The 17,880-nt window shown below is 39.6% G+C and overlaps 1 protein-coding gene across 1 annotated transcript in view; it reads left to right on the top strand.

The window, feature by feature from the left end:
• The first annotated feature begins 4,167 nt into the window (after window positions 1–4,167).
• RAB40B (RAB40B, member RAS oncogene family) overlaps window positions 4,168–17,880 on the top strand; it is a 22,564-nt gene continuing 8,851 nt past the window's right edge. The window contains exon 1 of the mRNA XM_081321704.1: window positions 4,168–4,937. Coding sequence (XP_081177830.1) covers window positions 4,796–4,937 — 142 coding nt within the window. The 5' untranslated portion in view covers window positions 4,168–4,795. The remainder of the gene's footprint in view (window positions 4,938–17,880) is intronic.

The following is a 17,880-nucleotide window of genomic DNA, read 5'->3' on the forward strand; positions in this document are numbered from 1 at the left end:
TTACTCGTCCAAGCTTCTGCCAACCTAGCAGTTCAAATGCACGTAAAAATGCAAGTAGAAAAATAGGGACCACTACGGTGGGAAGGTAACAGCGTTCCGTGCATCTTTGGCGTCTAGTCATGCCGGCCACATGACCACGGAGACGTCCTCGGACAAGCACTGGCTCTTCAGTTTTGAAACGGAGATGAGCACTGACCCCTAGAGTTGGAAACAACTAGCACGCATGTGCGGGGGAACCTTTACCTTTACCTTTATAGTATTGAATCATATATAGCAATAGCACTTAGACTTATATACCACTTCACAGTGCTTTATAGCCCTCTCTGAGCCGTTTACAGAGTCAGCATATTGCCCCCAACAATCTGGGTCCTCATTTTACCAACCCTTGAGCCATTCAGAATCGAATTCCTGGAGCGAGCAGTGAGTTAGCCTGCAGTACTGCAGTAATGCAGTACTGCATTATAACCATTGTGCCACCATGGCTGTATAATGTTTAATATGCAAGAACTTAATAGCAACTGCACATGACCCAGAACAGTCCACAAAGTATCAGGTAAAACAAACCACAATTCTGAGAGAATATAATAAGGAATAAGCATACCTGTGTGCTTTTTATCAACCATTTATTGTATCTATGTACCGGTAATTCATGAAATAACTCAATATATTAAACTTCAGACTAATATTTGGAATATATTCCTCCACTGCTTTCTCTTTTCCTAATAAGGATGCCTTTCTAGTGCACAGTAATGTTCCAAAGATATCCTAATTGGTCAACCTGCTGTTTAATTAGAGTTTATTTCTGCACAACAGCTGATTTCCTAGGCTGAAATTATTTGTGAGTCACTAGTTAATATATACATGCCAGCTTTAAAAAAAGACAGCAGCTGAGAATTGAAGAAAAGGTAATTGGTATCTGCTGGCTTTAATTTGCTGGTTTTAGATGAGTAAATAGAAAAGTATCTCTTAAGATGCCTGTTGGTATATGTTTATTCACAAATATTTTAGTATTTTCTTTGGTCTTTCTGTATCAAGTTGAAGGCTAGCTCAGGGGTACTTTTTGAAATATTATTTTTCTTCCATTTCTAATGGAAGTTTGTTCAAAAATAGATTTCATTGTATTGTTTCACTGTATAAAAACTTATTTTTATCATGTAGATTGTTACATGTTAACAATCACAACTGAGCCCAAAATTTTCGTTGCTAAGCAAGACAAGTGAGTTTTGCCCCATTTTACTTTCTTGCCAAAGTTATTAAATGAATCATTGCAATTGTTAAGGGAATCTGGCTTCCCATTGACTTTGCTAGTCAGAAGCACAGAAAAGGTGATCACATGACCCCAGGACGCTGCAGCTGTCATAAATACATGTGAGTTGCCAATTTTGATCACGTGACCATGGGGATGTTGCAATGGATGTAAGTGTGAAAAACGGTCACAAATCACTTTTTCAGTGCCATTGTAACTTCAGACAGTTGCTAAATGAATGATTGTAAGTCGAGTGGTCAGTTAAAATAGTTCTACTAATTTATACAAGTGAACTTTGTCATAAGTCCAAAACTCAAAATGGTTATAGCTGCAATCTCTGTCTTCTGGTCTGACATTTCATCTAGAGCAGACACGTCAAACACAAGGCCCGGGGGCCAGATACGGCCCGCGAAGTGGTTTCATGCGGCCCGCAAAGCCATCCTGGAAACAGTGAGGGAACGGCCCCCACTGCCTTGGCCCTGGCCCAGAGACCCTCCTTCTGCCAGAGACCCTCAGATCTCTCCCACTCCTGCCCAGGCCCCCATAGGCACCCTTGATGCGAACTATGTAGAGCTGGCCATGCCCACCCAGTAGGCCATACGCACTCTAGCCACGCCCACCCAGTAGGCCACGCCCACCCAGGCCATACCCACCCGGCCCCTTGAGGGCAACCGCAATGCTGATGCGGCCCTCAATGAAATTGAGTTTGACACCCCTGATCTAGAGGTTTTAATGCTATATCCAGCAGCACCTTTCCCTTTTGATCTCTTACCATATCTATGGACATTACTGTTCACCCTGTATAATATGTAGCATAGATTTTGTGACATCTTTTATTGTTTCTCCTTTGCTTCCCATCTTCATTCAATTATAGTACATCTAGCTGCTGCTTCACTGTACTGAAAGTACTTCTGTCCTGTACCAGTTCTGGCTGCAGTACTGATTAATGCTGGATAGTTACCTTGTGTTACTACAATCTTCTCTCTGGCCCGTATATAATGCCCTGACTCATCATTACAGTTGCTTTTATATCAGCCTAGTCCAGGGGTCGGCAACCTCGGCTCTTTTATGACTCGTGGACTTCAACTCCCAGAATTCCTGAGCCAGCTATGCTGGCTCAGGAATTCTGGGAGTTGAAGTCCACGAGTCATAAAAGAGCCGAGGTTGCCGACCCCTGGCCTAGTCCAAGGGTAGGCAACCTTGGCTCTTTTATGACTCGTGGACTTCAACTCCCAGAATTCCTGAGTCAGGCTGGCTCAGGAATTCTGGGAGTTGAAGTCTACGAGTCATAAAAGAGCCAAGGTTGCCTACCCCTATGGAGATTCTGAGTCATCCAGGTCATGATTGTCCCAAAGGTGCTTTTTCCAAAGGCAACTGAACTTTTTTTGTTTTTCCTTGAAGATGCTTCGCTCTCATCCAAGAAGCTTTTTCAGTTCTGAACTGAACTTCTTCAGAACTGAAGAAGCTTCTTGGATGAAAAGTGAAACATCTTCAAGGAAAAACTAAGAAAGTCCAATTGCCTTTGGAAAAGCACCTTTGAGATATCAGCCTAGTATATTAATCCAAGCAATGAAATACCATCTATAATCATTCCTGTTTTATTTTATGAAAAGCTTCCCTATTGCATACAATTTATTTTTAAAATCTATGTATAAAGTAGCATACTGGAGAAAAACGTGTTCGAGATATATATATATATTATAAGGTAAAGGGATGCAGTGGCTCAGTGGGTTAGGACACTGAGCTTGTCAATCAGAAGGTTGGCAGTTTGGCCGGGTCGAATCCAGAGTGCCACGTAACAGAGTGAGTACCTGTTACTCGTCCCAGCTTCTGCCAACCTAGCAGTTCAAATGCACGTAAAAATGCAAGTAGAAAAATAGGGACCACTATGGTGGGAAGGTAACAGCGTTCCGTGCGCCTTTGGCATCTAGTCATGCCGGCCACATGACCACGGAGATGTCCTCGGACAAGCGCTGGCTCTTCGGCTTTGAAACGGAGATGAGCACCGGCCCCTAGAGTTGGAAACGACTAGCACGCATGTGCGAGGGAACCTTTACCTTTACTATATATATTATGGTATTGTAATACTTAAAAGAGTTATACTATGTAATTGTCCAGTTCAGTTCAAGGTCAAGAAGCTAAAAATTTTATTTGATCCAGTAACGATTAACACTGTTAAACGACATATGAGTCCGGTCAGAACTGTCTGACACAATGTAATCAAAACGTGGTTTTCTGGCTTCATGAAGCGTGCAAACCTCGGCGGTTACTAAAACAAGAATTTCAGTTCACATTTGCTAATCTTAAATCCCGATAGCTAACCTGAGGGCTAATCCACATGGAGCCCCATTTCCATCTGTCCTGTTTGCCATCGTTCACTCCCTAGAGACTAAAATGGACAATGTGAAATTTGAGCGGGCCACGATTCTACAAGGAGTATATATTGGAGGTGGTGACCCTTTGAGAGCTGTATGCAACGAAATTTCATTTTGATGTATGCCGATTGGTGTACATTCAAAGTGACAATAAAGTTATCATCATCATCATCGTACTTTTTATCTTGATTCATCGTACTCTTTCTTATGCTGAATCCGGATGCAGGACACTCCTATTAACAAGACCTTGAAGTTCGAATCGGACGGAACCCCGAACCGCGTTCATGTACCTTTTCACAACACACGCCTCGTCCTCCCGAAGTGTAAACCCACCCGTTCCGCATCTCTCCCCCTGTGACGGATAGACGTGCCAGCCAATCCTGAGTAAGAAGTACCCCAGCAACTGAACTGCGGGGCCTCGAGGGGTGGTTCCGGCGCTCGCCAATAACAAGAGAACTTGGAATTCTGAGGTCCCAGTGTACCAATAGCGGAACCGGTGGGCGCGGCCACAAAATCGGTCCTCCAATGGGAGCAAGGGGTGCAAATCGGTCGGGACAGTCTGACAGAGCTGCGCTCAGGTTGTAGCAACAACAACAGCCGCAGCTCCTGCTCCGGCGGACGGCCGAGCCAGCTGTCGTCTTCGAGACCCCCGACGGCGCCCCGAGCGAAGGTTTTCCGAGTTTCCCTCGGTGGCGGCTTGTCACAGCGCTGCTCATTCGCTGTCGGGAGAGGTTTTTTCCCGCTCTCCCCAATTTCGGTGCGCCTAAGCAGCGCGGCGGGTTCTGGGCACGACTCCCCGTCGCTTTTCTGCTGGCTTGCGGGCAATTCGAGTCAGTCCTGCGCGGCCAGTTTGGGGCGCGCTACCCTCGATGGCGCCGCTGGAAATTCTCCCTTCCTTGTCTCGGTCCCGAGGACGCCCGTCGCTGTCCCCGTGAGAAGACGCCTCCGCGCCTCGTCGGATTCTTCTCCTCCGTCGCCGCCTCTTATCCCGAGCTTGAGAGTCGTGGTGCCGGCAGCCCATCGGGACTCCTCCGCAGGGTGGGCTCGAACATGCCTTTGCTCGCGGGCTGCTACTCCTCATCTTCCTCGCTCCTCGGTGGCACAGCTGGTGGCTCGGTGCCCCTCGTGATTCTCCGCAGAGACGTGGGGGGCGGGGGTGGGGGGGTTTGAGAAGATGAACCACGTGGGCAGCCCTGTGAAAGCTTACGACTTCTTGCTAAAATTCCTCCTGGTGGGGGACAGTGACGTGGGCAAAGGAGAGATACTAGCTAGCCTAGAGGATGGAGCCACTGAATCTCCGTATGGATACAACATGGGTAAGTGAAAGCAGGAATTGTACAGGTGTCCACCGCCAGATCCTGAATCTTTTTTTTTAATTTTTTTTTAAAAAAATCCATTTATATCCCGCCCTTCTCCGAAGACTCAGGGCGGCTTACAAGCTTAGCAGTAGCCTTCATTCTATGTATATGCCTGCTTATTAGGGCTTTCACACACACACACACACACACACACACCAAGCGGCATTATTACAAAGTCAGCTTAATTGCCCCCAACAATCTGGGTCCTCATTTTACCTACCTGGGAAGGATGGAAGGCTGAGTCAACCTTGAGCCTGGTGGGATGCGAACCTGCACTAATTGCAGGCAGCTGGTGTTACTTAAGGAGGCATTAGCCCACTGCTCCAAGGCTCTTTCTCCAACCCCACCCCAGTCTACACCTGTAGGTTACATAGGAAGGAAGGAAGGCAGTGCACAGGTAGGACTGTCTTGATACCTGAGTCACCCATAGCTAGCTCCCACACCTTAGTCAGCTTAAGACTTGCATGGTAAAAACCTTTCTTCCCAGTTGCCTTGATACCTTTGCTTTAGAAATAAAAATGCTAGCCCATCGATTTCTCGGTGGCTTAATCTGCCGGTTTACTTTTGTTAAATGGCATTCATTCTTCGTATTATAAAGGCTTCACACGTTTCCCTGGTATTGCCATTATCAGGCCCAATAAACTGATAGTACTAAAACTGAATTGTTGTCTTTTCCTCCATCTTAAGCTTACTCTTTTCGTGCTTTCTTTCCTCCCTGACCTGGCAACAGTAAAGGCAATAGGGAACAATTATGTTTTTTTATAACACAGAAATTAATTTAAATTATTTGTAGAAACGTTTTTATCAAGGGGAGGCTCTGGACTTTGGAATTAAAAATAGAGACTGTGTCAAACCATAAAATCATGTAATTGGAATGTACTATTTTGGCCACTAAATTAAAGCCAAATGGAAACATTTTTGTATAGTCTTTACTTGCATACATCCACTGAAAAAGAATGCATTACCTTTCTGGGCAATTGGTTCCATTATTAAATTGCTTTTACTATCAAAAAGTTTTTCCCCAAAAATTCAGTTGTAATCTGCCATCCTGTAACTTAAATCCATTATTCTGTATTCTGAAAATACACAGAATAAGTCTTGATCTTTCCTTAGTGAGATCTTTTTTTCAGCATACACTGGTTTTCTTTTGGATTGTATAAATCTTTTGCTCCTTTTCCTTTTAGCTATTTGAAGATTGTTATCTACTTTGGTCTTTTCAAAACCAACCAGTTCCAATTCCTTCAATCTCTCTTCCCCCATGATACAATTTGTAATTGCCTGATCTTCCTTGTTGCCCTTCTGTAAACCTGTTCCATTTCATCTGCATCCTTCTTAAACTGTGCTTAGGATGCGATACTTGACCAATTTATTTTAAATTGGGAGAATTGCAATTTGGAAACCAGTTGAAGCCATTTAAAATTGTATTTGCATTTTTTGGTAGCCACATCCTTCTGTTGGCTCATAATTTAGTTTAAAATCAACTACCAGTCCAAGATCATTTTCACAAATAATATAACCAAGCCCAGTATTTGCAGATCATTTTTATAAATTAAACTTAAATTCTGCTCCTTTGTGTCTTTACAATTTCCCACATAACCTGTTTTTGGAGAACTTTGTGCCAAACTAATAGTTCAATAGTTCGGCACTTTTTTTTGGTACCTGGTGCATTCTGCTGCTTTCTCTGAGCAGGTGGTATCTGTGTTTTTTCTTCTTTATTTGAAGTTCTCCAAATAAGCCACTGGTGTTGTTCTTCCCCATTAACCTCAGCTAATTCTGAGCTTTAGCTTCTTGACTTCATATATGGTTCCAATATACCCTCCTGTGCTTTTTCTTGGTGATTTGTTCTTTTTTTCCACCGTTCGTTTCTTGTTTTATTTTCAGACCTTCACCAAGCTTTTTTGTAACCCTGTTGTCCTTTTCCATTGTCCTCCAATTTCTTTTTCTACTGCGATTGCAGTTGTACATTTTTAAAGAAAACCTATCTATCTTTTCATGCCACAAAACCCTAGTTATTTTTATTGGTTTGAGGGCTGCCCTTGAAGACACTCAGAAGTTACAACTGTTCCAAAATGCAGCAGTGCTCCCAGTATTGCGCTTGCCTAAGTTCACCCATGTCATACCTTTATTGTGTAAGCTACACTGGTTTTCTTCCAGGTGAAATTCAGAATACTGATTGTCACTTTTAAAGCCCTACATGGCACAGGACCTGGTTATTAACAGGACTGCCTCTCCTTAAGAATATCTGCCAATCTCAGATCAGATAGGGTGGGAACACTCCAGGTCCCCTCCCTGAAATCTTACCACTTAATTGTACTTTCAAGGTATGTATTTCTGTGACTGTCCATATCTTGTAGAATACCCTTCTGCCAGGATATAGGACTTCTAGCCTTTCTGGAGGCCATTAAGACCTGCTTTTTACTGAGATGTTCGTATTATATAGGTAGAAAGTACGGAAGGACAGCTAACCATGCTGTACAGCAGACATGTCAAACTTGCGATGTCACGTGATGTCGCGCGACATATCGGGGCTTTTTCCCATTGCCAGCAATGGGGTAGGCGGGGTTTCCTGGTGATGCATCCAGCCCACGGGCCAGCAGTTTGACATACCTGCTGTAGAGCATCCCAAGGGGGGCAATTACAGCACAAGGTTTTTGTTTCATTTTTTCACTGCTTTTATTGTTTTATCATTTATTGGTTTTATTATTGTGAGTTACCCAGTTGCTCAAGATGGGTGGCCATATAAATCTTCTAAATAGATTAATAAATCAGAATCCAGTTGTTGTTTTTTTAAAAAAATCTAGCTACATGTTTGCTCAACTTTGGTTTCCTTTAAAATTGGTAACTCCAGTACCACATTGTCACTTTCCCCCAACCTTTTCTCTAATTATTTAAAGGCTTTTCTAACTTTTTCCAATTTAAAGTGCTTTCCAACCATCCTTGAATTGGCAGAAAATTAGAAAAACATGACAACTGCTGCCCCCACAGCCTCTCTCTATTGCCTGACTCACTGAAAAATGTTGCCATCTTTCTTGTGTATGCCGTGTCGCATAAGCAAAGCAACTGAATTCTCTGATTTTAGTGTTCTCCCTCTTCTGCACGTAACCAGCTTGGAAGAAAAGCATTCCCTAATCACGGCACTATGGCAGAGCTGGAGAAGGTTTGATTGCTGGATTCTGTCTGCTCCTCTCTAGACTCCATCCTCTTGTCTTAATCTCCATTCTGTTGTAATCCCAGCTGAATAAATTTTAAAGCGGTTGAATTCAGGGAACTGACTCCCATGCAATATTTCTCTCGTCTCTCTTTCTTTGCATGGGCAACAAAAGCCATTTCCAAGTTCCTCTGTATTCTAGCCAGGAAATAACAGGGGGATGGGCCCATCTTCATTACTCTAGTTCAGTGTTGCACTAACCTGGTGAACCTGTAGAATCATTTACAGAACTGTTGGGTGGTTTGCTGTTAGAATAGTTTTGATAGCCTCTGGCACAGAATTGCTATGTTTAGCACTTTGGAAAGACAAGAGCAAAACGACAGTAGATCAGGCTAACCAGGGCTTGAAGAAAAGGTGACATACTCGCATCAGCCAGAAATGGCCAGTAAGCACCATTATTGGCCATGTGACTTTGCCTTGAGTGTTATGAGTGGAGAAGCTTAACCGATATTACACACCTTGTGGCTGTTATGGGATGCTGTCAATTCCAGAGGCAAACATTGCTTTTTAACCCCTGTATAGCTGAGGATAACTTATGCCTGTCTCATTCATGGGCTGAGGTGACAGTAGTATCATTTAGGTCAGAGTAGAAAAAGACATCACAGGGCATCTTTGTGCCATGGCTAGCAGCAAATAAAGACACTATGTAACTCTTCCCAGTTGATTAAAAATGTCAGCAAGACAAATTAGGAATTTCCTAGAAGATCCATGCTTTGCAGAGTTTACCTGTGTTAATATAAGTATATATTATAGTCGTCTTTGCGAGGAAATCGAGTTTATTTCCCCTACGCTTATCAGTGTTTAGACAATAAAGCCAATGAAGCCAATATTCTTTCTGCTTTTCTCTAAGAGGCTTAACAGACAACATTACAGCCACATTCCCTAATCCTTCTACAGTGTGAAAGTCTATATGTGAAGTTCTTACTTCAGGGATTTTATTTCCAGCCTCCTGGAATTCAATTTAAAGCTCTCCTGATCAAGTTCAGAACATTTCTGCCAAACACATTTTACCAGTTCTTGTAAGGTGCCATTTACAATACTCAGTAGCAGATGATCCTGGGGGCAAAATCTCTCCCAACATCATCATTATAATACCCTGTCATTTTATTTGAAATTTATATACTGTTTTAGCTAAGTAAAAATAGCTATATTATTAGGGGTTCTTTGATGTATTTCTGATTAATTGTTAGAAATATTATAATGCTTGTGTCCCTGAAATAAATAAATTTACATGTACACTAAGTAGTAAGGAGACAGGAGATAAAACATCTTGCTCTACATTCAGTCCTGAAGAAATGAATTATTTATGGTTCTTGGTTCCCTAACAGCAAACCAAAGAACAATTTTAGAAAGTTGCTTTTATTAAACAAGGAATAATTACAAAGATATTACCAAAACTTGAATACTTCTCCATTCAGTAATATGATTTTTGGCTTATTCATTAAGCTTTACTGTGATATTTGAAACCAGACATTATAATTTGTACAGTATGTTTATAGTGGTAGGGACAGCCAACCATTTTGCAGCTGGAGAAATATTTTTTCCCTTATGTTTGATGTTGGGTGGGTGCAGAGAGTGAACTAATGCTATCGTGTAGAACATTTTTTTTAGATTGCATTTTTTAGGTTTCTGAATTAGCTATTTAAGGTACAATAGATCTATCCAAAGATTATTTGTTTTTATTTCCACTGAAAATGGTAGAGACATTATTACCAGTGTCTGGTGATTTGCTATTAAATTTTGGAAGCTGAGCCCCAATGGCTCAGGAACTGCATGCAGTACGTTAGTACTGTGGGTGAACAAATCAATGTGGTTAGTTTGTCAAAGCACATTAAAACTGAATTTTGCATAATGTGGATCTTTTATCTGTTTTTGTTTTATTCAGAATGAGGAATTTACCACAAACATGTTCTTTTATCAGCTGACAGAGTAGTACAATACTTTTGTTCTGTACAATTAACCAAGAAGGATAAGAATCAGAATGCTTTTAAAGCAAGTGTAAGGGATAAGTATAGCACAAGACTGTAAGAATTCTATCAAAGTGTTTCTGAAACACAGACATGCATTGGATGAATATTTTTGGCATTAGCTTTGGAACGTTTATTTTTAGTCCCTTCATTTAACCTGTTAAAGAGTGAGAGCCATAAATACATCAGATGCAGAAAACCAGAACATTTATAGATCTTGATTCAGAATAAAAATAAATTTGATTGCACTGCCAGGTTCTATTCAGATGAATTGGTTACATCCATCAAAACTAGTCGGAGGTGGTTTGCTCACTTCAATTTTTAACAGCATTGTGTACCTTTTCAATTCAACTGAAAGATACATGCTATATATATACCTGGTCTTAAAGGACAAAACAGAGTGGCACTTCCTTTTCTGACCAATTTTCCAAAATATTCTTATGTTTTAATAATATAAACCCAGCTTCCTTTTTTTATTTAGCTGTTTATTTGATTATAGTCTGCCTTTCTGTCAGCGAATGCCACATAAAAGTAGCTTCTTACAGATCTGGATTGATTTGTTGCCCACATAAATATATTGGTGCTTAAAGGGACTTTGGTTGACCATACATCTGATGCACCTCGTTATGTTCCCTAAGGCATTACATGGAAAAGTAAAATGCCAATCCAATACCCCACATAGGATTCTGCAAACTGGTAACAGTTCTCAAGAAGGTATAGTGATAGCTACCAGCCTGGATGAAACATGACCAGATAAATTTTGGAAGATAAGGCATTCTGAATTACAATAGTCATAGATCACTTTCAGTAGCTGAATAGTAATAATAATAAACCTTTATTGTCAAAGTACAACATGTGTACATTGAGATTAGCTGAGCCTCCCCCCCCCCCCCGTGCTCTCCCCCCCGAACACACAGTGACAACAAACCCTCCATCCTACTACACCATGTGAACCAACTACACCACACACCGGCCTCCCAAGTCCATTTTGTAATACCAGTTGTGAAGAATGTAGTTATTAGAACATTCTGCCTCTGGGCTTCCTTTAAGTACCCTTAGCCACAGTAGAACTAGACTAGCGTTTCCATCTTCTATGTTCTTGTGTTATTATGTTCCAAGAAAAGCAAACTTTAATTTGTCTGTTACTTTAATTTTGCTTCAAAGGAAACCTTTTCATTTACTTTGAACTTGGGGATAAAATGCTTTCTGTATTATTAACGAGTAAACTGAATATTTAATGTTTTCTATTTAAGAGAAAGGTATTATTTAATGCAATTTACCACTCCCTACTACCTGCCAGAGGCCTTGAGCATATGGAACAATGGTAAAGGTGAAATGAAATGTTTAGAAAAGATGGCACTTCAAGAATTGCACTTCCCTTTTGTTGCATGAGGATAGCATATGGTAATACATCAAGGATGGACAATTTGTAATTTGGAGGTTTTGAACTTCAGTGCCATAATCGCTAAACAGCTTGGCAAGGATCAAGGGAACTATACTTCAGAATATTGGGAAGACAGTACTTATGTGGCTGATTTATACCTAGTACATTAAATAATTTCAATATGTATCGGGTTCACAACTGCTCAGTTCAAATACCATTTGTCAGTAGTATTTTAGCGACTCAGAAATGTATCAGAAGATGAAAATTTTTAATATTGTAATTAAGGCACACTGGATTAAACCAATTAAAATCAAATACCGTTTGGTTTATGGTACTTCAATTTTATTTTATTTTCACAAACTTGCATCATTCTTTCTTAACTGATGACTGTATATAGTAAAATTTTTAAGACAGATGAGAAATAGCAGCAAAATAATCTCTGCTTGTTGCTCACAAAATTGCACCCTGTAGGTGCAATTTTGTGAGCAACAAGAGAAGTTGCATAATTATACCATGAATGGTAAAATAAAGTTGGGCTTGCATTACAATGGACCTTGGTATGAAGAGAGGAAGGGAAGAAATAATCAGGCACCATTTGAACTAAGGCTTTACAATGCTTAATATGGAAAAACTACTTGCCACCTAGATACTTGATTGCTTTCTTAACCATCCCTTGCTTTTAAATCTATGTAACATGTGTAATAATCTTTGACCGTTATCAGGATTTGTAGCTGCAATGCACTGTCATCAAATGTTAGACTGCTTTACCAGGTTTTTCAGGTTTAACTTCTAAGTAATATGGCAGAGTTACGGGAAATTCATTGTTCCTAATAAGCATATTCCTCTCTTTTTATGTAGTGAAAGCACACAAGATATTTTATAATTACACCAGTTGGGCAATTCTATACATGTCTGCTCAAAAATACTTCACAGATTTTTATTTAGAGTTTGAATTTTAATTCCACATGGTATTTTTCAAACAGAACTAAAATAATATATATTCCATAAAACAATCAGGTTGAACTAAAAAAAGCAGCATGTTAAAATCATAGAAGAACTAAAGAAAGAATTAAACAGATTTAACAGCATCACAAAGCAAATAACAATACTATTGACAAAAAATTGTAATAGAAGATCTTCCAATTTTAGACACAAGGACTTATGATAATTTAGTGAGGCGGGGGAAACTGCCTTTCAATGTAATTTTGATAGAAGTGAACTAAACAAGAACTAAACTGTGTTATGTTTATTCAGGACCAAGATATAATTGTGCCAGCTAAATTTTATAACATACAAAATTTCCAGAATACTTTTCAGAATCTAATTTAAGTGTTACTGTGGGGGGCTTTTTTAAAGATAAAAAGATATAGGAATGCAGCTAAAAAAATCTGCATAGTTTAAATGAATGCACTTAACTATTATTTCAAAAAGACATACACAGAATGTCCTATTACCACTTTCGCAGCTTGGACTTGAGGGCGTCATAAAGCAATTTGCAATACATTTAAAAACATGTAAAAAACAAGAAAAAAGTTAAGGAAATGATTGGTCCACTAGTGGGAGAAAGTGGCAAGAAGGTGACAAGCAACAGGGAGAAAGCAGAACTACTCAACTCATTTTTTGCATCCGTATTTACATAAAGGGAAAAAACAGTCCAACCTATCAAAAATAGTACCGTAAAAAACAGATTAGACACACAAGATAGGCAAGAAAATAGTAAGTGAGCACCTGTCCACCTTAATGAGTTCAAATCACCAGGACCAGATGGATTACACCCCAAGTTCTGAAGGAACTGGCAGATGTGATCTTCCTGGAGCACTGGGGAACTACCAGAGGACTGGGAAAAAGCTGATGTAGTTCCCATCTTCAAAAAAGGAAGAAAAATGGATCCAGGAAACTACACACCTATCAGCCTGACCTCAATACCTGGGAAGATCTTGGAAAAGATAAGCAACAAATCAGCAAACACCTAAAGGCAAACAAAGTCATTACTAAAAGCTAACATGGGTTTGTCAAAAACAGATCATGTCAGACAAATCTTATTGCATTCTTTGACCAGGTGACAAAATTAGTGGACCAGAGGAATGCTGTTGATACAATTTACTTGGACTTCAGTAAGGCATTTGATAAAGTAGACCACAACCTACTACTTGATAAGAGAAAAATGTGGGTTAGACAGCATCACCACCAAATGGATTTGTAGCTGGCTGACCGGCTGTATTCAGCATGTGATCCTCAATGGAACTGCATCTACATGGAGTGAAGTGTATAGTGGGGTGCCCCAGGGCCCTGTTCTGGGCCCAGTGCTCTTCAACATCTTCATCAGTGATATGGATGAGGGGATAGATGGGGAACTCATCAAATTTGCAGATGACACCAAGCTGGCAGGAATAGCCAATGCTCCAGAAGATAGGCTCAAGTTACAGAAGGATCTTGACGGACTTGAACATTGGGCACTATCTTAACAAAATGAAATTCCATGGTGAAAAAAGGAAGGTTCTACATTTAGGCAAGAAAAACCAAATGCACAGGTATAGTATAGGTGGTACCTTGCTCAATAGTAGTAACTTTGAGAGCGACCTTGGAGTCCTAGTGGACAATCACTTAAATATGAGCCAGCAATGTGCTGCAGCTGCCAAAAAAGCCAACACAGTGCTAGGCTGCATTAACAGAGGGATAGAATCAAGATCATGTGAAATACTAATACCACTTTACAATGCCTTGGTAAGGCCACACCTGGAATACTGCATCCAGTTTTGGTCACCACAATGTAAAAAAGATGTTGAGACTCTAGAAAGAGTGCAGAGAAGAGCAACAAAGATGATCAGGGGACTGGAGGCTAAAACATATAAGGAACGGTTGTTGGAATTGGGTAAGTCTAGTCTAATGAAGAGAAGGACGAGGGGGGACATGAAAGCAGTGTTCCAATATCTCAGGGGCTGTCACAAAGAAGAGGGAGTCAAGCTAAAGCGCCTGAAGGCAGGGCAAGAAGCAACGGACGGAAACTAACCAAAGAGAGAACTAAGGAGAAAGTTCCTGACAGACAGAACAATTAATCAGTGGAACAACCTGCCTCCAGAAGCTGTGAATGCTCCAACACTGGAAGTTTTTAAGAAGAGACTGGACAGCCATAGGGTTTCCTGCCTGAGCAAGGGGTTGGACTAGATGACCTCCAAAGTCCCTTCCAACTTTACTATTGTTGTATCAGCATAATATCCACATTAGGTGCTGAGAAAAGTATATGACAAATAATCTTTTTAGACTCACAGCTGCTCTATAAAAATGGTGTTAGCTGAGAGATAATGACTGCTTGACCCAAAATCATTCAGAGGGAACCCAGGTTACTCATATAGTGATATTTAAACATCAATATATTTCAGAAACTGTAGAAAATAAATAATTAGAAGTGATTTATAATGAATATCTCCCTTCATTTAATTGGGCATCCACAGAATTGCACTGGATTCAGACATTGGTAGCAACAGAGGGCTCCAAAAGACTTTTGTGCAGCCTGTGGAACCCTCCAGTAATTGTGTATTCAGTCACTTTCAATTCTTTATAACCTGAAGGACATCCTTTTGCCAGGATTATCTCTCACTAATTACTTCCCCGAGTTCTTATAAATGTGTACTTGTCTCTTCAATGACAGTATTGAACGCTTTGTCTTCTGATGATTTAAGATTGCTTTTCATTTTTCTAGGCTTCATAATTTCGTCTCTAAAATTTTGCTTCCTTATTAGTACTTCAGTAAGCAGCCTGTTTTTACTTATTTAATGCTTGAATGATTGAGTTTCCGTATGGACGATACATAACTTTAATAAATAAATAAATTCCAAATGAGGTTCTCAGCATCACGATCCAGAAGCATAAATTCCCCCTCAAATTTTACCAAGTTATAATTTTAAATATGGTATGGCATAAGAAAGACAATTGTTAAATATATTACGGAAACCAATCATACTAATTCTATTTCATTTTAATTCAATATGAATAAAATGAAAGTAAATTATTTGCTCCCAGCTTATTACTTTATAGACACAACTCACAGCATGGAATTCAGAGGCCCCGTTCAGCTCCGAAAAGTTGCACTCTTTTCTATTTTTCTATTTAACGCAAAGATTTCATTGTCAATTCTAACTGGATAGTAGATACCAAAGCGTAAAAATCAACAATGTATATTGTTGTAAACAAAAACAGAACAATACAGTATCCCAGCAGTCAAATTAATGATGATGATTATCCTCCTAAATCAAAGCCATACTTGATTTTGATGGTTTAAAATCTTGGCAAAGCGCAGAAATAGTCAGGGCCAGATATACATCCAGAGACTACTATAGAGAAGATCTGCGTCCTGGCTGACACCTTGCGGACCTCTTGTAAACTTGAGTCCACTAGTAAGCTGTCCCTCAATGTTCAGATGGACAAATAAAATGGCAAACATTTTTCTGATATAATTATATTTCCATGTATTACTATTTGTTATTCTGTTATTTATGCTTTCTCCTAGCTGTAGCCATATGAAACCAGGAATATATGCATTTAAGGAGATACTGACAGATGCAGTATGCTTGCCAACGAGCTCTCTGAATGAATCACCATTTTTCTCTGCATAAAACACTAGCTTTTCTTGTCACACTCTGTGCGTAATTGAATCTAAGGGCTTGTGTAACAGAACTGACAGATACAATAATGCCCCAGCTTCTTGATGAGATCCCTAAGATGCCCTTCAGACAATCACTTATAGCAAAACCCCAATATTCAGTCAGTGACAATGGACCAATTTATATCTATGCAGTAATTGTACAACTGAGTAGGATTTTAACAATGCTCTCATTCCATGGCAGTCCCTGGTAATTTTCATACTCTGAAATTTAGAAACATTTCAATATTATCTTAACAAGGATGATGTCAGGCTTGAAACTCACTTTGCTGATTACTTGAAAGGCCGTCTAATACTGTTAACTGAATCAGGATAAATGGCCAATGAATTGCAGTCTTAAAAAGTCTCTTTTGCCATACATCACAGGTGGGCAATTTGTCATTTATAGGTTGCAAATATGCACACAGACCCATTTTTTATGATACCATAGTGTGGATAACCAATTTTTAGTATCAAAATAGCCATTTTTGGCAATGTACAATTTTTGGTCTCTTGGCATATTTGTGTATCAGTTAAATATGTTTTCTAAAAAGTGAAAAATAGGCCTTGTCAATTAAAGTGACATCACCCTCAAACGTACTCATCTGGTAAAGAAAATTAAATGCATCCTGTAGCACAAAATGTAGCCCATCTGTATCTTCATTAATAGATACAAGCATGGCCATTCTCCATTCAGTAGTTCTTTGATAAAATTAGGGGTTATGTTGGCTAACCATATTTTTAATACAACTGTTTTAATCCCGGTAGTTAATAGTGCACAGAGTTTTTTTGTCATGTTATCTTTTTAGAATCATGGTGGGTGGTACAGTACTATATCAGTGTTCCTACAACAGAGAAAGTGATGACATTTAAAAGGGAACTGTATGTGATCCCAGTGATTTTTGCTCGGTAAAAAAATTAAACTGCTTAAAACATGCTCCACAAATCAACTAATTTAGGTTGCAATTCTGTTGTTTTTGGTGAGAGTGTGTTACCTAGAAATTGTTTAATGTATCCTGTTCAACAACAGGTGCTTACATGCTCTCCTATCGGCTACTTAATGGTAGGCTTGGTATTTAAAAACAAAATACAGTAGAATTTATCACATTATGTAAAGACAATCATCCTGGATCATAGAGCAGTTGCTTTGCCTGTGATCACAGCTATTATGATTTTCATGGAAGATTTTGTACAGAATTCTGTGAGAGATTACCAACCACTTACAAAGGGTGATAAAGGCTAAATATTGCACAAAAATCGTAACTGATGAGCTATTTCTCAATTTAAAAATGTGTTTCTGGTAGCAAAACACAGGTATGGGCATGCTGTTTTAAATGAAAAAAATTATTCTGCTAGTTACAGCATGAGTCAAACATCTACTGGCTCCTCATTTGTTATTACAGACAATTACAGATGCAAATTATCCCAAGCGTGGTATAATTGGTGAGTGTGCAGAATTCTGGAATGTGAGCAGTTCATCATATGTTAATGTAACCATGGCTAACAACTTATTTGTCTAGAGAAATGAATATGGGTAGTCTTTGACTTATTGTTACGCCATATTGTTATCAACGTTGCTCTCCATATCTTGCGCTATATATTTGTGCAAAAGGTGTGAAGAGAAACATTTAAAAATGGATATATGAGTTCCATTCAAAACAGGCTACAGAAGCAAAAGCATTTGTTCTGGAAAGCAGAATATT

Source organism: Vipera berus (assembly GCF_964194415.1).
Source record: "Vipera berus genome assembly, chromosome: 2".
Classification (NCBI taxonomy): domain Eukaryota; kingdom Metazoa; phylum Chordata; class Lepidosauria; order Squamata; family Viperidae; genus Vipera; species Vipera berus.